Here is a 25,633-nt window from a genome sequence, read left to right on the forward strand (position 1 = left end):
TGCTAGCGTCGCTAAAAGAGGGCCAGAATTTGACAGAACTGTCTTCACTCAAGGTTCCCTTATGAACTTTTTCCAGATCTTTTTGCTACATTACAAGCTCTTTTAATGACGAAAGGTTCAGCTCTCGTATTTTAAGAAGCCAGGCGGGATGATAAAATATGAGTATGTTGCAGAGAATTGTGTTGAATATAATTTATCTGAGAAGCACAGACCATAATGTGCCCAGGTGAGGTTTTATCGCTCTTTGCTTAACCTGTCCTACGAGAGGAAAAACAGCGTATTTGTTCAATCTGCTGTTTCGCTGACACAGTTTCGTTTTATTTCCTGTATTCCTGCAATACTTTGTTCATTAAATCAAAAAGGAAATGAGTTCTTTCAGTGATGACAGCAGTGCGACTGAATGGACGCTAGTGTAAGTCAGTGACACACTCTGGTCCAGAGTCAAACATCTCAACTATTGGATGAAATGTGGCTCAGACGTTCATGTTCCCCTCAGGATGAACTCTACTAAGTTTGATGAGCTTCTGACTTTTTCTCTAGCGCCATCATCAGGTCAACATTTTAGTTTGCCCCATACTTAGACATTCCCACCAGCATCAGCTGTACTCTGAGTTCGAGGCTAATAAGCTAATGTTAGAATGCTAACATGCTAAACTAAGAAGTGTTAACATCAGACCCCTTTGCAGTAACTAAAGTGATTACCTGACTTTTCATCCAGAACCAGCAACAGGTCAAAAAAAAGTCTATATCCTATGACAGGGTACTCAGACGTTGCTAACGATAGCATGTTAGCATGTAAATGTGCTTAAAAAGGGCTCAGTTATTTCCATAAACAGCAATATCTGAGCCCAAAATTTGTCCAAGACCACTTATCCAATATTATAAAGTCATGACCCTGCATAATTATTTGCAAAATTTTGTACCCAATCCAGTCTTGGATCTAGCCTTGGAATTCTGTTCTTGATCCTGAAAGCTCTGCACCTCATCCCAGACCTCTAATCTCAAGATATTTAACTCTTGACACTGATTTAATTATCTCCAAAATTTTGTACCAGATTAAATTTTTTACCCAATACAGTCTTGGATAACGTCTTGGAATTTATACCGATCCAGTCGCTGATTGGTACAAACATTTGAAACTGGTCCAATTTTGGACAAAAAATTTTTTTTTTCGAGACCTCTTATCTCAAGACATTAAACCCATGACCCCGATTTAAGTATATCCAAAATTTTAAACCCCGTTCTTTTCTTAGAAAAGTCTCAGTAATTTCCTAAAACAGCCGGACACTGTAGTTTTTTAATCAAATGTTACGCACTTGTTTTTCAGTGGCGGTTGAACACGCATTTGGCTCTAGTGAGTATTTGGGGCAACGGGGTTATTAACAAGGACAGGAATGAAATCTGGAACCGAGTCGATCTCTTTTACCACGTTGATGTAAATCCAGTGCAGAATCTGATTCGCTTGAGATATCGGCAACAAAGTTTTACTGCTGACAGGCCAGATCTCTGAGTGCGTATCGCATCTAATCGACACACTGTATTAGAAGCTGCTTTAAAAGGTGGAGGAGTAAATCAATACGTTTCTGGCAGTGATAATATCAGTCAATGTCAGAGAGACAATGGGAAAAAAGAGCTCAAACAGACCCATCAGCCGAATCCCACCCTCATCAGCAGCTGACCGTATCATCCCAAACATCAGGCGACCCTGCTGACCTCAGTTCTTCCTGGTGGAGTCCAGAGGTCCAGGAGACTCAGATCCAGATCCAGACTGTCGGCTGATTAACTGGTGCTTCTATCCTTTTACAGGCCTGAACATGAGGAGCAGAGGCAGCAAAGAAACCGACAGAGGAATCCAGGTTACACCTTTAATACTTGCAGCTGACTTTTGATGATGTTTCTTTGCTGATGATATTAACACTTACCTCTCTAATTATCCAGCTGTTCTCTGTGGCATCTAGCCAGCCTCATGTTTACGGATACATCTATTTTCAAACGTTTTTGAGATTCAAGCTGACGGTTCATTAAGACAGACACTGGTTTTCAGTGCTTCCACTGTTATCGGGAGGAAAAAGGCTCTAAATCAGCACAAAATGTTCCGAAACCATCACAACACATTACTTTCTCCAATATTTAGTATTGAAATGCGAGAAAAAAGGTAATTTACTTATCTATTTAGAAGAATATAAACAATATAAATATAAAGAAGAAATCTGGAAAAAAAATATATCAAAGAAATGTAATTTAATGTGAATATTTTTTTTAACTAGTTCCATTATTTTTTTAACTAAAAGAAATTTCTCACACTAGTGCCAACAATGTCCCATTTGTTTTTCCAGAAACAAAATCATTAATGACTAAACATTATTTTTTTTAAAAGACATGTTCAGATGGAGAACAAACCATTTGAAAATCAAAATAACTTCAAAAAAATAATTATTTTCTCAGTTTCTTTTTATTGCATAAAAAATGTAAAGTGAGTTGTTTATTTTACACCTAAATGTAATAATTTCTTCACAATCATGCTGCCAAAAATTGCACAATGTATTAAAAAAAGCTTCATGAAAGTTAACATCAGTACGTAACTACATTTTTTTGTCATACATTTCCAGTATATAGATCTATATCTATATATATTTTTAAAACATTTGTATGTTTTGATAAGAGCTCAGTAAACTTCATGTTCACAGCATGAACATGTGGACAACATGGACAATAACAGTATCGACAGGTTTTCATTAACCTCATCAGTGTGGGACACAAACAGATTTATCAAATCTCACATTTCTATCCATTGGTGTGTTTTAAAAAATCTTTCACAGTCTTGCTTTGGCTCTGCAGACTTATGAAAATTCTCTTTTCTGTTTTTTGTTTTCTGATGGCTCTGTCTTGCATGTTTTGCAGGGTAACTATGAAGTACTGAAAAGTCTACATTTATAGACTGCAAGAAAACACAAGACAAAGGCTCATTTGCCTAACTTGAAATTAGTTCTATAGAAGTTGGGAGTGGCCGTGGTTGCTAATAGTTTTGTCAGATCGGTTAATTACCTCGTAATCTCAATTTTTTCTTCTGCGATCATGATTTAAGTTTTCCTGAGATGACAAATCATGTGTTTAGAGCTCGTTACTCGAAGATTCACAGGTCCTCTTGGCTCCTAGGAACGGAACAGTTCAGGACACGAATGACGCCAGGGTCTGAATTATATTGTGTCTAATCAGGTCTGGTACACTCCTTATCTATTGCTGCAGGTCTCTGGTCAATGTGCAAGACAAAAACGTTGACATTGGACAATTCTGGAAAACTCCAGATTATGTCACCGATGTGTTTTTATATTATCTGAATGTCCTTAGGTCCCTATCACATCAGGTCTTTTTGTCTAAAAATACATTTTTACACATGAGGACTGGGTAGTTTTTCCATGCGTCTCACCTTGGATGGAATCCAACAATTAGAACCCAATCCAAGGCCTCTAACCTCAAAATAATAAACTCTTGACCCGATCCAACGTTGTACCCAATCCAGTTTTGAAACTTTATGCCTGATCCAGGACTGGGCCGGGTCCAAAATTTTCCAAAAGTCTATGATCTCAAGACAATATGCTTAAGACTCAGACTTAACTGCAAACTCTGGACCCGACCTGCCTTTGTACCTGATCCAGTCTTGGACAAAGTCCTAGATTGGTCCAAACATTTGTACCTGACCCAATTGTGGACCCAAAATTTGTTCTCTTATCTCAAGAAATTAAACCTCGACTTAATTATGTCCAAAATTTTGTACCTGATCCTGTCTTGGATCCAGTCTTGGTTTGGGTGCAAAATTTTGTACCAGGTTCCAGACCAATGATCTCTAGGTATTAAACTCCTGACACTGATTTAATTATCGAAAAAATGTGGATCCACTTTTGTCCACTTTTTTTTGACTATGACGGTTAAATACGTCAATTTTATCTGTCCCCTTTTGGGGATGTATTTTATCTCTAGACTGAGTGGAATGACTCCATGAAAACACAAAGTCCTGATCACCATTAAACTATGTCTGATAAATATACAGAACAAAACTTTCTAATTTAATCTACACCAGGGAAGAGATATGTTTTCGGTTGTGACCTCGAAAAAACTGTCACAAGATTAACAAGTATAGAAAACTAAAAAGCAACCACTGACAGTCGCGACTTCTAGAATCATTAAAACATTATTTTTTGTCTTTGGGTCCCAAACCCCACAGTCTAAGAAAACACTGCCATTTAGTAAGTCACTTTGAAACCCACAAAAATCCTAAAAAACCCATAAAATCCTCCTTCCCATTGCTGACATACACACAAAACACCACAAACTGACAGAGAAGACCACTGAATTTAAGGACTCGAGTCATCAACTCGGGTCACAGCATACGTCGATCCTCTAAATTGAGCAGTTTTCCCCTTCAAAACACACATCACTCATTTTCTCCTTATACAAAATCTATTGCAAACAGCTGCTTCCAAAATACAAGAACAACTTCTTCACCAGGGTCACAAGACGGTTTGTCAAAATCATTCCATAGAAACATTATCAAATGTGTATATATATATCATCTATAGATAGCACCATAATACGAATAAGACAGTTTGACATTATAGGAGATTCACGTACAAAAAGGCAACAAACACGAACAGACAACATACACACAGTTGTGCGACTACAAGTGTGGAAGTAGTTTAGTGTGCAAGATGCTCAGTCCGATGCATGCTCACACAGTTGAGTTTAAAACACACAGACCCTCAAGTTCTTTATGTTTTGTTTTGTTTTGTTTTTTTACTAAGAGCCCTGTAACACTTGATTTGTGCGTTGCCATCACGCCTTTGTCTCCTAAAGAACATAAACCAAGATTAGATTAGATTAGAATGTCAGTAGCCTGGAAGCCCGTTTCCATCAGCAAAAGAAAACAACATTAATAAAAACTTAGACATGAAAAAACAAAACAAAAACTAAATAACAAGTCAAAATTATTAGACAGTAAGTCAAAAATTGTATTTACCATGTACGATTATGTGAAATTAGTCAAATGTTTGACTTACTGTGAGTATTTGATCTAGATATCTATCTATATCTATCTAATTTTTTCTTTTTCTCTTTTCCTTGCAAAAATGGCCCCCTAGATTAGATTAGATTACATTAGATCAAAACAGATCAAGTTTACATTAGAAAGTAATTAGCAGTGTTAATTTTGGCACTTCGATTTTGATTTAGTTTTAGTATTTTTTCATAACTATAGATTAGGTTTAGTCACATTTTAGTCATTTGATTATTGTCAGTTTGAATCAACAAAAAGCTAAAAGACATTTTAGCATTCTTCAGTGAATGCTCTTTTACATCAGCTACGGTTTTACTAATCAGGAGGTAAAATATGTGATTTCACAGATGCAGGATTCATTCAAAAAAGACTTTACAATAAAACAGTAAGTTCATTTGTCCACTTGTCCTTCTTTCACATTCTGCTTTAGTTTTTCTTCATGGACAGAAATTGTATAAATTTCGTGACTGTTATTGTTAAAGGTAAGTTTTAAATTTGGTTTTAGTCTTGCTTTTTTTTTTTTTAAATAGGGAAAACAGCTTCTCCACAAATATTTGTTGTCATAGTTTTCATTGACAAAATTAACACTAAAAAGGAGACTAGATTGTCGCTTAAACTGCAGTTGCTTCAGTCTTATGTATCCGCACTGTTTCCTAGCAAAGGAATTACCTAAAATTAAGGGGACCTTCAAGGCCCCTCTTGGCCCTTGGACCTTAAGATCACTACAAACCACCGACAACGAGTCAGAGTGTCCACAGACACACAAACACTGGGGCTGTGATTTGAATCAAATGCACACAAACTAGGGGAATATTCACATTCAAATACTTTTTAAAAACATCACTCACAGCATTTAGAAATTACATTACTGCCATCTTATTGTCTTTAAACACTCTTGACATATTCGGATTTACACAAGCGCAGACAAAACAAAATAGACAAAATACTGAACTTCACAGGAAGAAAAAGTTAAAATCACCATGTAGTTATACTGCGTTGTTATTGTCAGCACCAGCAAATGTAATATATTTTGAATGTGTCATGTTTACTTTATGGCAGATAAGAAAGAATCTTTCTTCAGCCACACTGAGAAACTAAAAATAATTTTTAAAATTCATCTTTTCACTTGAAATGTTAGAGTCCAATAGTTGTGTTAACGTGCTAACTTAAGTACGTTAGCATAATTATGTTGTAATTACACTTTTGTGGAATGCAGTGCCCTGTCACGGGTGATGAACAATTTATTAAATCAAAATATTTTTTTTAGCATTCAATCAATTTGAGACACGTGTTCATCCTCTTGTCATTGTGAACCTGCAGCTCACTGACGCTACGAAGTACGGAGCTTTGAATAAAAACGGTTAATCAAATCAACTTTGACTATACCATCACTCTGCTACACATCTCTTTCGTTAAATGATATTTAGTTTTATATGTTTACCATCAGTTTTTTATAACGTGATAAAAGAAAATTGTAATAAAAAAGATTAATTAAATATACTATTACAGTCTGTGTTGTGGAAATAATCTTTGTTATATCATTTTGTTTGACAGCTTTTAAATGCTAAAGATTCTTTTAATCCTTATTTAACACTTTTTTTGAGAGGTATCAATAGTTATTGAGTGAAGACGTACATAAAACTCTTTTAGCTGCTGAACTACTATTAACTTGTAAGAAGGGTTTTGTTATGTATCAAAGGAAGTCCGACCCGGCTTCACATTCATACTGCTCCACACATTTAACCACCAAGCTGCCCAGTATAAAACACTGGTGTTTATACTGGTGATCACTGGGAGTGCCCCAGTATGACCACATATCCCTCCTCTGTTGGTCACTGGGCAGCTGCCCCTCAAGACTGATGTTATCGCTTTAATTTTTTTTAACTGTGACCTTTAAACATTTTCTAAGTTCATTTTCATTTTCTGCTGCAGTTAAAAAATAAAATAAAAAGACTAATGATCTGTGTCTGATTTTAGCATTTAAAAAAGCTGAGTAGAGGCCTGGGTGTCGTTTAAAATAATAGTAAAGATTTCTTTTTTTAAATCAGAGTTTCAGCAGTTTTTTTTTCTGTTTTTTTGTTTTTTTTAAATAAAACCCACTCTTTATTTAACAAAAACAGCCAAACAAATGTTGTATAAACACAAGCAAGTCGTGTAACTTTGTCTATATCAAACACAGTTTGAAGGCTCGGTCACACCAGCTTTTAATTTTAATGTTGTGGTGAAAATAGTTCATTTTAATGGATTCAACACAATCGGTGGATTTATCGCAGGGGCAAAGTGAGCCCTTGTGAATCTTTTGTGCTATTTTCAGCTTTGGTGAGAATCAAAAATGAAATAATAAAATGTTTAACATTTTGGCATTGGTCCTGAAACTCTCTATCAAATTGGCACCAGTATTGAAAATCATTTATTGATTTATTGCATTTTCTATAGCCGCGTTACTATAATGAAATTGATTTTTGAGGAAAAAAAAATGATTTTTTTCTAACGAAGAGGATGTTTTCATAGGCAAAAATTTGGATGTAACACCTTCAGCCAAACTTCACTCACATTTAGCTGGTTTCAACCTTCAGCCATACTGATGCTGAGCACGCAGAAGCCCCATACTGTATGTAACTGATCATCTCATTTGAATATCAATTGTGATTGCAGGAGCGGTGCCCAACATGGTTCTGCAACGCTGCAGACTTTCGGCACTGTTTCGAAAAACAAAAACAATAACTGCCACGAGCCCTTGTTGGCAGCATTCACACACACATTAACACACACATACAATGACTGCTAATCTCAACATGACATTACACAGCATCCAGTATCATTATTATTATTATGTCAAGAGATTTCGGGCCTCGAACACACCCCACGAACACGTACAAACAACAAAGATCTTGGTGGTGAAAAAATCATTATACAAAAGTTTTACCATTGTGTTGTCCTTTTTCTTCTGCGGATTCCTTTTTTCTTAGAGGAGCCAAAGGTTAACGCTACTGCGTCCGTCCTCCTTTACATTCTTTTTCTTCTTCTTTTGTTTCTGTATTCTGGTCTTCATTGCCCAGTTTGCTCTCTCAGAAGAGTCTATGGGTGTGTAGTGAATCTCCAGGCAGCAGTAGGACCACTTTCCCCCACGTGGCTATTTAATCAAAGTTGTGAAAGGGTATTTTTGTTCTCGGGAAAACCAAAGAGAGAGATAACAAGAGGGAGTTGGGGACATGAAGAGTGAGGGGTCAGTCAGGCCACCATTAATGACAGCTCAAAATCAATCCAGAGAAATACAGCGAGTCGCTCCTAAATAATCTTTGTAAAAACATTATCTCTTGAATAGACGGTGTTTACTTTTTATACTGTTAACGAGCTAGCATCATAATTAGCTGGCTAGCTTGGTGGCCTATTGTGGCTGGCTAGAGCTAGCATGCTCCTAGCTACAGCCCTTTAGCTCTGAATAAACAGATTAAACAGATGTCAAACAAATGTAAAATATTTTCTGTTTCTAACTTTTCAGATGTTAGGTTGTTGTTTCTTTGTCACACGTTAGTGTGAGTGTGTATCTTTGGGTTTTGGACTGCTGGTTGGACAAAAGCAAGACATCTGAAGACGTCACCTTGGACTATGAGAATTTATAATGGCTGTTTTTCAATATTTATCATCATTTTATACAACAAAATGATTTGGCTGGTGTCAGTCCTCTAGACTGTAGAGCTAGCTAGCTTTAACTGGCAGTTAGCAAGGCGGCTAGCTAGTAGGCTACTCTGCCTCGGGTAGAACTAGCATGTTCCCAACTAGAGCCCTGGTATGATTTGATGAAGTGGGTGGTTAAGGTTACCGGTTGACTTACTAACTATAGTATTCTCAAAAGTCGTTCATTGTCTGTTCATCCAGCAGCCTCCACTGACCTGTGTCCACAGGAGGCGTTAGAGTTGCTAACATAGACGTTAATAAATACTTGGATCTGATTACAGCTACATTATACTCTGTAAAACATTTAACTAGTGTTTATATACTGATTGTAAGTGCTGAATAGGGTTAAGTAAAGTGTTATCCATTTTGATTTAAGTTTTAGGAGTTACCTACTTGTGCGGAACTGCTAAATCCTTCTCTTTTGGTGACCCGAAAGTGGTCAGTTTAAATATAGTTATTCTAAACAATATGGATATCATTCACCCAATATTAAGATTTAAAATGTAGAATGTAAATTCCCCCGCACGGTTGCTAAAAACCCCAAAGTGCCACCAAGGGCTCATTGTCCTAAATGGTAGCTACGTCTCTGACTGCATCGCCGAGCTTCCGACGCAAACTCGAATTTTCGTGAATGTGTGTGAATGAATTCTGGTCTGCCCGGGCACTAAGAGAAAGAGGGAAGAGAACACTGAGGAGTTAAAACTGTGGATGGACGGATGGAGAACCGTCAGCAGGACTGGACAATGACGTGCTCGCACAGGCTAACAATGGGTTTTTGACCAAAGAGAAGTGGTATCGCCGCAGTGCGCGGAGGGCAGTCAGCTGAAGTCATTAAAGGTTTTTACGAACTGCCCTCTAAAATATTGCCAACAATTTCATAGGTTGTAGCAGGTTTAAACTGTGTCCAAAAAATAAAAAATAAATCTGATTTCATCACAGTAGATAATTTCACGAGGCTTGAAACTCATAATTCTAGAAAAGAGAAGAATGGATGGATGGAGTGTTATAGGCAGAGAGGGATGGATGAGGCCTACTACTGGTCCTGGTTTGTGAGGAAATCTCCAGAGGATCCGTTGGTTTCTGTTTCAGTCCTTTCAGAACATAACTCTGTCCCTTCAGCGTTCTCCTCTTTAATCTGTGAACCTGCAGAAACAAAGAGGACGTTAGGGGTGCTCTGGGGGCTGCAGAGATCTGACTTTTCTTCACAGGGATAACATGGTCGCTCACCAGCCCCACAGGTCCTCGTGTCTCCGAACACATTGCAGCAAATTTTCAGGTGAGCAGTAATTTTAATAAGTCGACCACATATTAAAATCTAAACAGTTCAAAACTGAATTTGGTGACGCAATGAAAAAACATTGTAAAACAAACAGGGTGTCACTGAATTCAGTTCGCTACAAAAAAAGCCTTAGAAGGTATTAAAAAGTCTTAATTTCATGTACAAAGGTCTTGAGTATTTGTTCTTGCCTTCCTCAGACAGTAATATTAGTTAATTAACATTTGACCATCAGGAGACAGTTGCTAGGAAGCTCATCTACTCATAATGGACAACAGGTCCCTGGGCAGAGACAATAAATGCCCCCCACCCTCCTCATTATAGGAAACCCAGACTGAAAGAGACACAACACAACTACAGACACGTTGTCTTGCATCTCTTTGTGGTCGTTCTGTGTCCCTTTGTAGTCTTTAACTGTGCTCTGTGGTTTCCAAGCATAAAATAAAAATATTACCGGTCACTTCATACAGATGCTCTGACCCAGGGGCCCCCCTGAGCATGAGGGGTCCTGCGGGCCTGCTGAGTAATACATCCACGGGTCCAGGTCACGTTAATTGATTAATTATAGTACTTAATTATATCACTAGGAATGGTACAGCTTTTACAGTTATACAGTTATACAGTTTTATATAGCTTGGAAGTACTGTGAAAATTAGACGTGATTGTCAATATTGTCAATATATTCATGTACTTTCTTAAATAATTGTAGGCCTTATTTCTGGTTTTCTGGTTTTCTTCAACTGGTATGATGGTGAAAAAGGTACTAAACTGCATTCTATGTGGTATTAAAAAGCTCTTAAACGTCTTTTAAAGTTGGTGAAACTTGCAGAGACCTTAACATTTGTTGCCTTAACAGCCATGCTCTTCTTTTTTTGGTAAAAATAAAACACTGAGCAAAATCCAACAAGCAAATGATAAAAACTGATTCAAACAACTGAACCTTAACATAGAATTTCATTTATAAAGAACAGAAAATGTATGAAGTAATAAGAAAATCATTGATTAGATGAAAATTAAATTTCTTTCACAGTAATGTGTTATTCATTCAATGTAAACCTAAAAAATAAATTTAAAAAAAAAGGTTTTGGTTAGTAAAGCATCTAGTTTTAGACCTTAGCACTGTTGTTTTTATACCAGGGAATCTAATACTAACATTAGCATGCTAACATGCTACGTTCTACATTTTAACTGCCTGTTTATGCATCTGTTTTTCTTGTGTAGTCACACTGCAGGGTGGTCAATTCTCTATACAAGAAATAAATGCGTAAGTGTTTGGGATTTTTCACTTTTTCAGTTTTAATCCGTCGTAGCGAGGACCTCTCTGCATTGTGAGGACATTTAGCCCAGTCCCTACTGTTCCACTTAGGGCTGGGCAGTATATCGACCTTTAAGGTATTGTGAACATATTCTCAAAGGAGATAAAGGATGAGACGTTACCGTTTGGATTGATATAGTCTGACGTTGCGTTACATAACCCGTTTCTTCCGTAAAGCCCACTTGGATCCTCTGGAGGTTCAGGTTAGAACCGGGTTTAGGTCAGGCGTGTAGTTTTAGTGGTTAAGGTTAGGGGCTAGGGAGTGAATCACGTCAACGTGGGTTCCTCACAACAATGTAAAGATAAGCGTGTGTGTGTGTGTATAAATACCTGCCCCCGTCTCGGTATTAGGGCTGCTCTCTGGGTCTGCAGAGAGGGGTTGGGCTGCTGAGGCAGGAGTAGGCGGTGATGGGTAATCTGGCGGAGTCTCGTTCTCGTCTCCTGATAGGTTCCTGGGGACACCTGTTACCACGGCGCCGGAGAGGCTGACAGGTCGCTTAGCGATGGGCAACTTCCTCTCTGAGAGACGGAGGTAAAGTCGGTCAAACAGTGTTTTAGAGAGTGCAATGGCAAATTGGCAACTCCTTCATAAGGTTTTCAAAGGGAGCATTTGACAGAAAATGTGGAAGAACTGTGTAGAGAAATACATATCTACACTACCAAAAAAAAACAAAACAAAAAAAAGTCAAGTAGGGCTGTATGGTAATACCAGAGCAACAACTGTAAAGAAACAAGAGTACCATTGAAATCCAAGACAATGTGGTGAAAAGGGACCTGGATTAACCAAATTACCAGGAAAACACCAGTTAGTGATCCGGGGTTTTAAAAATCTCACTTAAGAAACACTGTCGGGGAGTTTTTCTTGAGGAAAATAAGCACTGACGAATTTCATATTCTTTCCTTTGTCATTTTAAAAGTCACTATCAAAACTTAAAGAGAGAGAGAGACTCACTTTTCTTTTGGCCCTTGTACTGTTGGGATTTCTTCCTCTGTTTGGACGCTGCTGACTGTAGTTCTCTGGAACCTGAAGCACACAAACCATTTATTTTGAACCCAGTTCCATCAAGCTAAATAGCAACTGGCTGGAGTAAATCTGTATACTACAGCTGTTGTTCCTTTGGTTAATCTCTGCCATGCTCTTGAACTCGAGTTCACTCCCACTCCGAGAAAAAACAGCTGAATGAAATATCCAAAACTTAGCAACTAAAATAATTCATTCATATGCGTCAAAGACAAATTTATGTAAATAATGTTAAGTGCTATTTCCACCTCCTGCATCGACACTAAAACATCCTGCCAAATGGGTGATAGATCAACAAAACCATTGGGATTCACCGGTTGTTCTCGTACCCAGGATTTTCTCTTAGGTACGAACAAAACCCAGGAGGGGTCCAGACTTGTGGTGCGAGTCCCGTACAGACAGACCACCTCTGGTCACAGGGGAAAACTCACTTATAGCGGCTCAATCTGAACCAATTTGAAGTTAAATACGAGACTGAAATTGATTTCATCGAAAATTATCTGTAACAAACTTAATGCTACGCTAACAACTGTTCATCGTCTTGGCTGCTTATTTACTCAACGGCCTTTTTTTAAGATACTAGCATTTTCACTGGCAGATTTCGTCCCAGCAGCTTGGACATTTCGGCGGTCGCCGGCTAAACCGTCTCCCTCGTCTCGCCGCCTCAGGGTCTCTCCCCGGGATCGTCCTCTGTTGTGACGCCCGAGAGTCTAACATCGCCCGCCGCCCGTCTCAGGGAGCTCCTCTCATATTAGTCCTGGACCGCTTTGCTTTTAGCGTCCGACTTCATGTACCCTGTCCCGGTGCAGCTCTGCTCCGATGACTCGTCCCTGGACAGACGAATATCAACATGTCCTCGTATACGACCGCTGACTCTGCTAAATTGGCTCAGTTTGACCTGACCTGCGAAATTCTTCTTTTTACACTCTTATGACATTTTGTGATACGAAACTTTCCCACAAACGAAGCAGAACAGGCAGCCTTGTAGGGACACGTTAGGGACGTTGATTACGATTTAATCCAAAAACGCTTTTTCTTAGCTGAGACCCGAGGTCACTATCAGGCCATCTTGGCTGTAGCTTCATATTTACCAGACAAGTTCAATAGTGGTATAGATCCTCTCATCTACTGCGACTGTCGTCAGGAGCGTACTTCCTCAAATGTTGAACTATTCCTTTAACACTGACAAAGCTTTGGAGAGCATTGGTGTTTTTTTGTCGTCTGTTCCTCCCCCATCAGGCCATAAAGGTGAGTCTGCTTTGATTTATTAAGCGTCTGTTTGTTGCTTTTTCGTCCTGAGTGTTTTAGGCTGTGATTTATGAGAGCTTGTGAGTTCTTCTCCCTAACGCTCTGAGGGGAGTCGTACTTCAGGGGTGAGAGTGTGTTACCTGCGTTAACGGCAGGAGGCTGCAGCTGGTATCCAGTCAGCTGACACCACCCGACCGGGTACAGGTCGGGTGACTCGCAGTCCACCCACTGGTCGTACTCGTCCTCCCAGCCGTCGAAGTGAATCCGTAGCAACCGGTGGACGATGCGGGTCACCGTGGCAACACACACTAGCCGAGGCTCCATGAGGTCCACGGCCTCCAGCTTCATACCGGGACGGAAACCGTGGTTGGGGACGTCCTGATGGGGGGATTTTCCATTTTTCATTAGAAAGCGTTAAACGAATAACTGATTATCCAAACAGCGGCTGCTTAGTTCATTACTTCTCTCTGAATCGACTAAAGGATCTGATTGTTTCAGTCGTCCTGTTCGGTCTCACCTTGTTGAAGAGGTTGACCGGGGCAGCCACAGACTTGCTTTCCTTCAGATACTCAAACCACCTGAAGGGGAGATTTGTGTAACCTGAGAGACAGAAAACGATATTAAGAGTTGAGTTAAGGGTGATATGAGTCGCTTCTACGACTCCGTACGAGAACCGGTTAAGAGGATTTTTTAAAATCCGTTTCATTTATTTTCAGACTTCTGTAGATGGTTCACAGCAGCGCGGTGCGTCTGGAGGGTGCAGCTGTACCTCTGGGGGGGGTCAGCTCAATGTTGTTGATCTCGCAGAAGCCGGCGGGGAAGATGGAGGGAGAGGTGGAGTGATAACAGAACCAGTCTGAACCGTCGGCCGCCTCCGAACCATCGATGCCGATCATCAGATACCCGTCAGCCAGGACCTGCAGGAGGAGGAGAGGGAGCCGGTCAGTTCTCTTCACCACGGAGTTCCGAGGTTTTTCCAACTGCAGCGTTGACATGATGGAAAAAATGACAGCACGCAACATTTCCTGGGGCTGTTGGCATGATTAACTAAAGGAGGGATATAAGGCTTTTATGTTTCAGCACAATTTTTCAGTTTAGCAGAGTATTTACTATTTAAAAAGGCGCATTACATTTGATTAGCAAAAAGTAGTTGCTAGTGACGGCAGGCTGGTGACTGACCCCAAAACCAACTGCAAATCCTCAGCAGACATGCCCAACAGGGCCAGCATGAGCGTTTTAGGCTGCTGAAACTAATCATATCAAAGCCGTTGTTTCGCTCCGACGTGATTGGCTTAGAGATGAACACAGAGTGGCCGTTCACGTTGGCCTGTAGAGGCCCAGCGGGTCCTCACCTTCCTGACTGTGGCCACACAGATGGCAGACAGATTCAGAGGGTCGATGGCCTCCAGCTTCATCCCGTCCTCAAACCAGGGACCACTCTGATCCACCTCCTTCACCTGCACAGATACGCAGGAAACGTTAACAGCATTTAAATTAGAGTGTTAAATTACATCATTCATTGTCTTGGTCTGATGGGACTGATCAAGTAGAACTGCAGCTTCCTTAGAGGAAAAACATATAAAGTCCAGTTCATTTGTAAAGTCCCACAGAAACAGGCATCTTGAATGAAATTCTTACTCTTACTTATGTTTATACGTATTTGTCCAAGTTTGTTCGGGGAAATACATTTCTCCACACACAACATCGCTGCTGTCAATTTTCTCTCTTAATTGATTTTTCTTTTTCCTTCGTTCCAAAGAAGAATAAAAGGATGTGAAGCGAAGGTAAAATGAGTTCCAGATTCACTGACAGGAGAACAGACAGGATATCAGGTGTTGCCGTTGTTCTCACCTTGGCAAACAGCTGTCCAGGAGCGTCCACCTGACCGTCCAGCTTCTTCGACACATCTGGAAACAGACACACAGACGCAGTGCTGAGTCGGCACAGTTCACACCAGCAGAAGCGGAAATCACTTTCTGACATCAGACTGCAGGCCGACACTGAGCGTCTGCTCAGTAACCTGCAGCTGGTTTAAACGACATGTTTTCTAAATGAAGTCTTGTGACGTCTCCGCAGGATCCTGCATCAGTGAGACTCAACCTCATGGTGAAAACACGGCAAAATAAAACCAGCACGATAAGAGAGGAACACTGATTGAAATGAAAAGAGAACTGATGAGTTAAACTAAAGGAAAACAAAACATTAAAAAAAAATTAAAAAGGGATGGTATACGTTTTTGCATGAAACTAGGTTTTTAGACAAAAGTGCCTTAATCAAACCTCTTAATTTGTGCTGCACTAATCTGCTTTTATTCTTATATTAACAGCGGAGACTACTTTCAGCCTCTACAGCTCTGTGGAGCCGTTTGGCCTGTTTTAGCCCCTAGTTTTGGTTTCCTGTCTGGTTCTGTCTCGGAGATTTCCCTCAGGAGCTGGTGGAGACCACTGATCAGCGGACTCACCGGATCGTTTGAAGCGGTGTCCGATGGATCGAGACCAGCCGATGCTGTGGATCAGGGGACTGTACATGTGACACCAGAAGTCATCCGTCCCGTCATCGCACTCCTCGTACACCAGGCGGAGACGACCGCCGATCACCTGCGCACATACAACACACAAAAAATGATGATGCCATTTAAACTCTTCCAGAAAATGAGCAGAGCAGCCCTTCAGCCGTGGTTGTTGAAGTCTGCGTGATTTCTGTGCCCGTGCGTAAACTCGAATGACCGATGCCCAAAAAACAGAATTAAACCACTTTTCAAATGAAGTTTCAGACTCAAGAAAAACAGCCACGGGTGTGAGTCCACCTGGAACTCTTCATATAGTCAGACCGAGTCCCACCTGTTCGACCAGAGCAACCCGAGTCCGACACAGGTGAGTCTTATCCACCACCTCCACCCTCATTTGCTTCTTAAAGGGAAACTGCATACTCTCCTGCACCTGAAGGAGGAGGAGAGACTTTTTTAGAAAGTCAGCAGCTTTTTGTAAAGTAAGTGTCCTGTAAAAAAGAAAAAGAAAAAATCGTCAGCGCTCCTGAGAGTGGGACAGGTATACGTTGGAGGGCAGCACCACTTGAATGAAACACTGACTGTTTATTTGTACGTACTCCCTTACATCGACACACGTATTTTAACTGCTGATGTGACCTGCAGGTTTTCTGCATCGGTCTTTGATGATAGAAGATAACGAGGAGAGATAAAAGGTCAGTGTCAGAGTCCGGGTATTTTGCCGACTGGAATCTGGACCCACAATGGAACCGGCTGTCAGACCCCAACCCTACGGACGACCGTCGCAAGTCTGATATATTAGATCCTCATTCAAAAATGTGTTCAGCGGGGACACGGAACACGTTGAGAAAAACCCACACTGCCATCCAGGTAATTAGATTCAAACTGAGAAAAAATGTAATAACTTTTCACAGCAAGAAAAGAAGACAAAGGTCAGTGAGGGTAACAGTGCCACTGTTCATCATAAAGACAATATGGGAAAGCGAGGACATGTTTGAACAGTGTCGACATTCCTCACTTCACCTGAGGTCTGTTTAAATGTGTTCAGTCTCTGTTCAAGGTTACGGCACCAGCGGACTCCATCACGAGTGCTTGTCAGACGGCCAAATAGCTTCAGGAAAAAAACTCCCACCTCACCTCTCAGATATCGGGGGGGGGGCGTCTGTGTCCGACCATTTCTGTACCTTTCTGAAACTGATAATCCGACATTCAGAGCCACTTCACCCAGTGAATGGTCAGCTGTTCGGAGGAGGGAAAGGAGCCAAGGTTTCGACTTCTGTCTCAGCTCCGAACAACTGAGGTCAACACCGTGAGTGTCTTCCAGGAGAGACAGTCGGAACATGTGAGACATTATCTCCATATTCAAACCACATCACGTCTCGCCCCTCTCCATGAGGGACGGCTTTTACGTCCATATAAACATTTCAAACAAAGTCGGACAACCCCCTAAGATTAGGAATTGAGTTAAAGGTTCAGGTTAGTAGCTAAAGACCTGATTATGTCTGAGAGGGTGTGTGTGTGTGTGTGTGTGTGTGTGTGTGTGTGTGTGTGTGTGTGTGTGTGTGTGTGTGTGTGTGTGACCTTGGAGGTGAAATCCGGCGGCAGTGTTTTGGATCCCGTCAGTCTTTTAATCAGGAAGTTCTTCCAGTTGGTGAACCTGTGCAGGATGGCTGAAGAAACAAACAGACGGACGCCATCAGCCAATCACAAGAGACACTTACATGTCTGCAGCATTTTTCTTTCTTCTCTTTTTAATCATCTTGTGACCACGTGGGGGGGACCAGTGATTTAGTAGATGCCAGCAAGGCTTTAGGCTGCTGGTCAGACCGATTTAGGTTTTACTGTTGGAGGAGAAACTCTCCTGATCAGGTCTGTGCGATGTTAACAGATCTGAACAGCAGGTTTTTCCCTGAGCTAACCGATGCTCTTACAGTAGTCCGCTATACTGATTCCCCCTGTGAAGTGTCTCATGCGAAGCTCCAGCAGACAGCTAGGTAGAGGTTAAACCCTGCCCCTCTTACTCTGAGGGGGGACCAGAGGTTTTCCTCCAGCAGCACACCAGCCGACCGGGTGGATGTCCGGCACGCACAGGTTCAACCAGAAATCTCTGGCGGAGTCGCTGTCGAAACCTTCGTACCGCAGAAGGGCTTTAAAACCTGAACAAACACACAGACAGTCATCTCATCACAGCTGGGTCTGGGGGTTTCATTTGGGTTTACGTCTCTCGTCTCTCCAGGGTTTATACACAACGTTTTATTTAGTCTCAGACTAAAAGACGACCGAGGAAAGAAATACCTACTGAGAGCCAGTGAACTGAGCTGTGAAACAGTATTTATGTAATGGAGAGAATTATTACCCGAGAGCACAGATTCATTTGCTTATAACGGGACGAAATGGATTAGTACTGTTAGTGCTCCGTGGTGGATATGTCATGTTATCAACATATCCACCACACTAGCCATGTATCGTGTCGTGTTTATTTTTCACGTGTAAAAAGTCCTGTTTGTGCTGTTTCGCGTGTTAATTTTGTTCGATTCCATGTTACTGCTCTCCTCAAAAATCATGAGCCTGAGAAAAGATTTCAGGGTCTATCAGGAAAATAAAACCATGGATTTTTGATGTGATATAACACACATTTTCCCTTAAGAGGTTGGTTGTGGGTCCAGGGAATGTAAGAACACCTTACTCCATGTTGTGTGTGTGTGTGTGTGTGTGTGTGTGTGTGTGTGTCTGTGTACCAGCCAGTTTAATGATGCCAGCGATCCAGTAAACCTTCATCGGCAGACCACTGTCAGTGTTCGGGACCTCGACCCGAACGCCTTCACCGATGTCGGCCCACGACTTCCCCATCGGGACCTCGACGACAAGTAAGAAAAATTACATTTAAATCAAACAACCCCGACGACCACAACAACCAAACGAGCCCATAACCAAACTCACAGACGTCATTTCATAATCTCTGGCCTGAAAAGACGCATTTGCCCTTAAATGACAGACACCAGATCTGTTCTGAGATTACTGGAGTCAAACAGATTCTCATTATCTTGTGTATCGTCTTATCGTTGTTTTGGACATTCATAGTTATTATTAATGAGTTGAAAAGCACAAAGTTTTTTTAAGCTTATAGCCTTCGAACTTTTTTAGTTTGGTGATTAGCAGTGGGGGGTTTTCTCTGTTTATCGTGCGTGTATCTGTTGATCTGGGTGGCGAGCTGCTGCACACAGCGTCCATGCAGTTATAAATAAAGTTGGATTGAAATGAACCGAATGTGGTGAAAACATTAAAAAAAGAGCCTGTGGGTGCAGACACGAACAGACGAACTTGCGCCTGTGTGTGTGTGTGTGTGTGTGTGTGTGTGTGTGTGTGTGTGTGTGTAAAATTACATTTAAATCAAACAACCAGATCTGTTCTGAGATTACTGGAGTCAAACAGATTTTTGGACATTCATAGTTATTATTAATGAGTTGAAAAGCACAAAGTTTTTTAACTTTTTAGTTTGGTGATTAGCAGTGGGGGTTTTCTCTGTTTATCGTGTGTATCTGTTGATCTGGGTGCATGCAGTTATAAATTGTGTGTGTGTGTGTGTTAACGCGTGTTTCACCCACATGTTTGAAGCAGTTGACCGGCGCTCCCGTCACATCTCCATCTCCGAGATAACGACCCCAGTCAAACACCTCCACAAGAACTGCAGCAGACACACAACAAACACACACGGACAGGTGACTGTTGGGGAAGGGACTGGGCTTTATGTTGCTGCCAGGAAGTCAACAAACTTTCACAGGCTGAATCCAAATGTCACATGGTTCTGATCATTTGAACTAGTTTGTCATTATCTGCAGAGTTTGACAGGTAAAAACTGGTTTTCATCCACATGGGCAAAAGTTTTTTTTTAAATCAGATTAGCTACAATCTTACTATCATCAGCTGAGGGGGGATGTGGAAGTGATATTGAAGGTGTTTAGTTATGAGTCTCGTGTTTTTCCACGTCTCTTACAATCAATAAACCCCATGTTTGGACTCAAACCAGCAGCGCGTCAGTCCGTCCCTCAGCACCTTCCCTCCTCCGTCTGTGGCTCTCAGCTCCGAGCCCATTGGTTCCCACTGGAGACGTAAATCTCTAAAAGCTCCTCACTAATATAAATAGTTTCATGTTTTTAAAAAAAGGCTCAGTAATTTCCTAAAAACAAATAGGAAGAAACCGTGGATTTGTCGGGGACTATTTTCAGCGGCGGATTAATCCACATTTGGTGCTGTAGTGAGTATTTGTGGCAGCAGGACGGGGTGTGTGTGTGACTGAGTCTAACTAAACTACAGTGTGTGTGCTTTCATGGTGGTGGAGGAGCATGTCACCCAGAGCAACAGTGTGACTCACTGATGTGTTTTGATAGTTTCTGGAAACAATGGAGCTCTGAGGCTCAGAGGAGCCAGATACATCAGGGTTTGTCAGAAAAACAACAATATCATCAGACTCAGCCTCAGATAATCAAAGTGAAGGGAATGTACCACTGGGCTTATCAGCCTTTATCCTCTCATTTGTCCTTTAACCACCATCTCTGTTACACTCTGTGAAGCATGCAAAATTTCGAGTGTGGATACTGTTAAGACTAGTTCATAAAAACACTCTGAGATGGGTCACAGGGTCAGAAACGTATCATTTTTCTTCACGCAAACAAGTAACATTTGAAGTCCCATCTCGTGGCCCATTTTATCCCCTGTCAACCCAACATGGGAGTGAGGATGGTGAACGCGTCACGGTCCGTACAACCGAAGCCTGCGAGGACTCGGTCAGTCAGTCCACCTATGCCGAGGGCGGACATTTTCATTTATCCACTGAGCTCATACCTGACATGGCAAGTGTGTAAAGATGTGGAAAACTGCAGAACTGAGTCAAAGTGTTTTTTTGTTTTGGTTTTTTTTTGATGATAGTGGCAGCGCTGGAAAGCAGCTGAAGCCACGTGACAAACAGTAGCCAGGAGGAGTTCATTTGGTTCTTGAGAAACGTTTGCTTGAATCCAGATTTGTACAAGTTCAGCTGTTTTCAACGCAGTCTGGAGCCAAGCACCAGAATCTGACCCGACAGAGGAAGTTAACCCGTCCCCAGCACTCACCGCTCTTTTTGACACCACTCTGCTGGTTGGCTTGATGCTGAGCGTAGGCAGCTAGTTTGGTCATCAGAGGCTGTTTCTGAAGAACCTTGGCCTTTTTAGTGGGAGGCTTCCCCTTTAACAGAAGGAGCGTGATTTAATGCACATCATATAGGGTCGAGGCTTTTGGAAAACAACACCAGTGAAAAGAGAAACAGCTGCACACGGACTCTGAACCACAAACCTGTTTTAAACGGACAAATGTTCTGAATCCAATCAGATCAACATTAGTTCCAAATAATTAAAACATTTTTTTAAATGGTTGCAGGTAGTAGAAATGGCTGATGGTCATTCGGCATCTACGCAGTGAATAACACTCGCCTACTGTGATTCTGACTGATCTGGGACCTGTTCTTCAAACCCGGTTTAACGAATCCATGGTTTATACCAAGAGCACATGGCACACGCTTGGTTTGCTTGTGTTTGTACCTGCAGCCTGGCGAGGATGCTGGCCTTCTTGGAGTTGGAGGAGTAACTTCTGGAGCAGGAGACGCTGCAGAAACGTTTGGTTTTACTGTAGAAGGCATCTCTGACTCCCACCATACCACACATCTCACACGTCGCTGAGAAAAACACAGAGTCGCTGTGTTACAGACTCTCAACGGTCCTGACATTTCCTTCGGTATCAGAGGCTGAAAAGGTGAAGATTTAAAAAACTCACGTGCAAACATTTTGTGTCAGCTGCGGGATCTAATTTTCATCTGAGCAAAATTTTTCCTGAAATAGTTCAACAAAAACCCTGGAATATTCGGATGTGCTGTTTTTGAGTTTGATAAATTTGAAAAGAAGGCAGAATAGACATTTTTATTGGTTTTAAGTTATATTATAGACACTTTTTCAATAAGTTACAAATGTCATCGCTCGTCTCATACTGACCCATGCCTGCCTTCCCGTCAGGATAGGTGTACACCTGTCCATTGGTCTTGATGAGTGTCAGGGAGGAGGAGGAGGAGGAGGAGGTGGGGGTGAGTTGAGTCACCCCTCCTCCTCCTCCTCCTCCTCCTCCTAAGTCTTCGTCCTCGCTGTCCTCGGGGCTGGAGGCTCCGCTACCTCCGCTGGACTCGGTGCTGCAGCTGCTCCGGTCCTCCTCCAAGCCGTCCAACATCCCAAAGGAGTCCCGGCGCTTCCTGGACAGACGCTCCACCTGAGGACGGAGGAGGTACGATGAGACGGTGGGGGGGGTGTTATCACTGATTCTGATGCATCTCGTCTCAAGATCAGTACAGTTTGTTGATGACAGGCTCGTAACAACAGCCATTTCATCCCTGCAGGTTAATGTGTCGCCTCATAAAAGCGTCACAGTTTTAAGTAGAGGTTAGTGGAGGTGACCCGCTGCAGGAAACACCACTGTATCGCATGATCAGAAAAAATAAATAGACTTTTATTGACTAAAACATGAAACATCAGGGGGAAAGTGCTGAGCTGCTGTTTCACACAGCAAACACCAGATATATAACAAGCATGGCCGTTGTTAAGCCGTCAACTACAAACTAAATTAGAGCCGAAATGATCAGTCAATTGACAGACGATCAATCGGGAACTATTCTGATGGCGTTCAAATTATTTCTCAAGCAAAAATACCAAACATTCCCTGGTTCAGGGTTATAATTTGTGAGGATTTGCAGCTTCTCTGGTTTTACACTGTTGATCAGGAAAAAACAGACATTTTTTAAGCCATTTTGCAGCCCTACACTAAAATTGAGCTGCAACCAGCGATGCTTTTTTTTTTTTTTTTAAATGAAGCAATCATCCCATTAATCAGCAGCTATAATCTGTTAATTGTTTGAGTCATTTCTTTTCAAATGTGATCATCAGCAGGTTTTCTTTGTCCCCAGTGATAACAATCTGAAGATGTTTGGGCTTTGGACGTTGTTCATCTTGGGCTTTGGAAACTGTAACGGGCCTTTTTTTTTAACCATTTTCTGATACTTTATGGACCAAATGATTAATAAAGAAAATAACCGTCAGATTAATCAATAATGAAAAAAAATGTTAGTTGCAGCCCTGCATTTTTAATTCAAAGCCCAAAGATATTCACTTTAGGGAGTCAGGGAGTAATGGAAGGAGGAGGAGCAGGCCCAGTGAACTGTTGAAGTGCTGCAGGCGACAGGCTGCACCTCCGACTCCTCAGCCAGGTAACCAGCTCCTGTCACTGTGTCCTGCTGTTCACAGACTCACAGAATGAAAGAAAAAGGCCAATTTATTAAAAGCACAATAGTTTGTTTTGCTGCCACCAGAATTTTGGGACCTGTAGTATTGAACCACCAGTAACTTCAGGTGTCCCTAAACCAACAAGGACTGAAATCTTCCAGACTGAGACTTTAACTACAGCTGTAGTTACATAAATGTAGTGTAATATAGAGCACAATATTTCCCTCTGAAATCTGGTGGAGTAGAAGCAGAAAAAGGACACGTCAATATTTACGCCAAGGATTTTTGATATCAAATATTAAAAGGCTGAATCTTTGGACTAAACCAAAACATGTGGTCAGGGTCCACCAGTGCCGACCCACACTCCCTCCAAGCAGGAGCACTGGGTCCTAGTTAAGCTGGGTTTCCGCTCAGGGGTCATAACGAACCAAACCAGATTCTCCCAACAAAGATCCCTCCAGGTGGATGAATTAGTGCAGGTTCGCTGAGTCCCCCGGGTGTGTCTGTCCTCATCTCTCCCCAGCACTGCCTCACACAATGAGGAGCTTTTGTTCATCGGGGTGATGAAACATCCGAGTCCTTTGTGAGACATTTTCTGGATTATTATCTTTAATCTCCCTTAAATATAAATAATGAATATAAAATATATAAAATAATGAAGAATAAACACGTAACATCCTGACTGGTCAGTTCAGATGACTGGTATAGAATCTGAAAGATGTCAAGCTCCCGGCAGTAATGCCACAGTGGGTCAGAGTAACTATTGATCTAATAAATATGTAGTTTATTTTTCAACAAATCCAACTGTATCCTGAGGAAAACCAACATACACATACACAAACATATATACACGTACACACATACATATACATACACACACACACACACACACACACACACACACACACATATACATACATATACACATATACATATACACATATACATACATATGCACATATATATACACACATATACATATATACACACACATACACATCTACATATATATATATATACATATATATTACACATATATATGTATATATATATATACATATATATATATGTATATATATGTGTGTGTATATATATATATATATATATATATATATATATATATATATATATATATATTACACATATATACACATATACATATATATTTTACACACACACACACACACACACACACCTTGCTAACCTGACAGCTGTTGCATTCAGTGTTTGACATGAGTGAGTTTGGAGCTGTGGAACCTGCTGCCAGCACCACTGCAGTGCGGTGAGAGAGAGAGGCTGACTAACAACACGGAGAGAGAGACTCGGTGGCCACAGCAGGCGATTGTGCCAGCGCTAGAACACTAGACACCAAATTACCTCCAGAAATCAGCCAATTTTAAGTTTTCTTTGATTGTAGACAACGACATGTAGGACAATTAACACAACTCGAGAGGGTATGTGCGTCAGCTAAAGCCACCGCTAGATTCGGCGAATTTTAAATGCACCTAGCGACACAGTCTGTTAATGAAATCGCATTTTTCATGACAGGTCCACCTTGCTAGTCTCCGCTCTCCACTTTCTCCTGCGGTGAATGTAGATGATAAATGTAGCGGGAAAGCGGTGAAGCGATAACAAAAGTGAATTTTCACTGAATGAAAAGCTGCTTGGTGGAGTACATCAATGCCGAATAAAAGGGCGTCTCGTCCGATTTGGTACACAATTTAAAAAGCTGGTCACTGACCAATGTGCCTTTGTCAACAAGCGTAGAAACCTAATATCGCAGGATTTTTCAGGGGGGGTTTGGAACAAGACTGTGTGAACAACAGGCGAAGCAATCGTAATTGTCTAAGTTTTTACTGATTTAAGAGTTACTTTGGGTAGTATGTATATGCCGAATAAAAACGTATCATGAACCCTTGAATAAACAATGTAAATGCTATTTCACTTCGGTAAACAATTTTATGGAATAGCAAGAGTCAGTAAAAGTATCAGATTTCTAAATGAAGTTTTGTCTGGATTTTCTGTCAGCGGTCGCTTTGAAGCAGCTTTTAACGCCACTGTGAACCGCTATCCCAACCACAACAAAGAAGGGATATGCAGGCCCCCGCCGGGCAGACATGCCTCCGAACTCACCAGGTCTCTGGGGTTTTCCATCAGGCCACACCACGGGAGGACAGTCTCTCTGAAACACTAAAACCCGCAGAAATAATCATTAAAAACCAGCGGCAGACATATCAACAAAAT

General features: G+C 41.3%; 1 protein-coding gene across 3 annotated transcripts; it reads right to left on the bottom strand.

Moving 5' to 3' along the window:
- Window positions 1–2,456: 2,456 nt before the first annotated feature.
- LOC120788318 (MBT domain-containing protein 1-like) lies at window positions 2,457–25,633 on the bottom strand. 3 transcript variants are annotated; one of them, XR_005707217.1, is made up of 19 exons: window positions 25,523–25,633; window positions 22,115–22,382; window positions 21,668–21,801; window positions 21,203–21,314; window positions 19,700–19,779; window positions 18,833–18,950; window positions 18,116–18,250; window positions 17,676–17,764; window positions 16,429–16,527; window positions 16,050–16,185; window positions 15,440–15,495; window positions 14,941–15,045; window positions 14,358–14,505; window positions 14,106–14,188; window positions 13,729–13,966; window positions 12,272–12,343; window positions 11,650–11,838; window positions 7,977–9,871; window positions 2,457–4,845 (listed from the first exon to the last, which is right to left on the bottom strand). XR_005707217.1 is itself a non-coding variant. In XM_040124025.1 (18 exons), the coding sequence occupies exons 1-18, from the start codon at window positions 25,541–25,543 to the stop codon at window positions 9,762–9,764; spliced, it is 2,193 nt and encodes a 730-aa protein (XP_039979959.1). In that variant the 5' UTR covers window positions 25,544–25,633; the 3' UTR covers window positions 7,050–9,761. The 3 variants fall into 3 exon arrangements, 2 of the variants coding, with proteins under 2 accessions (XP_039979959.1, XP_039979960.1); XM_040124025.1 differs by lacking the exon at window positions 2,457–4,845 and having other exon boundaries at window positions 7,050–9,871; XM_040124026.1 differs by lacking the exons at window positions 2,457–4,845; window positions 25,523–25,633 and adding an exon at window positions 21,900–21,955 and having other exon boundaries at window positions 7,050–9,871; window positions 22,115–22,141.

The sequence above is a fragment of the Xiphias gladius genome, chromosome 3 (genome assembly GCF_016859285.1).
Source record: "Xiphias gladius isolate SHS-SW01 ecotype Sanya breed wild chromosome 3, ASM1685928v1, whole genome shotgun sequence".
Taxonomy (NCBI): Eukaryota; Metazoa; Chordata; class Actinopteri; order Istiophoriformes; family Xiphiidae; genus Xiphias; species Xiphias gladius.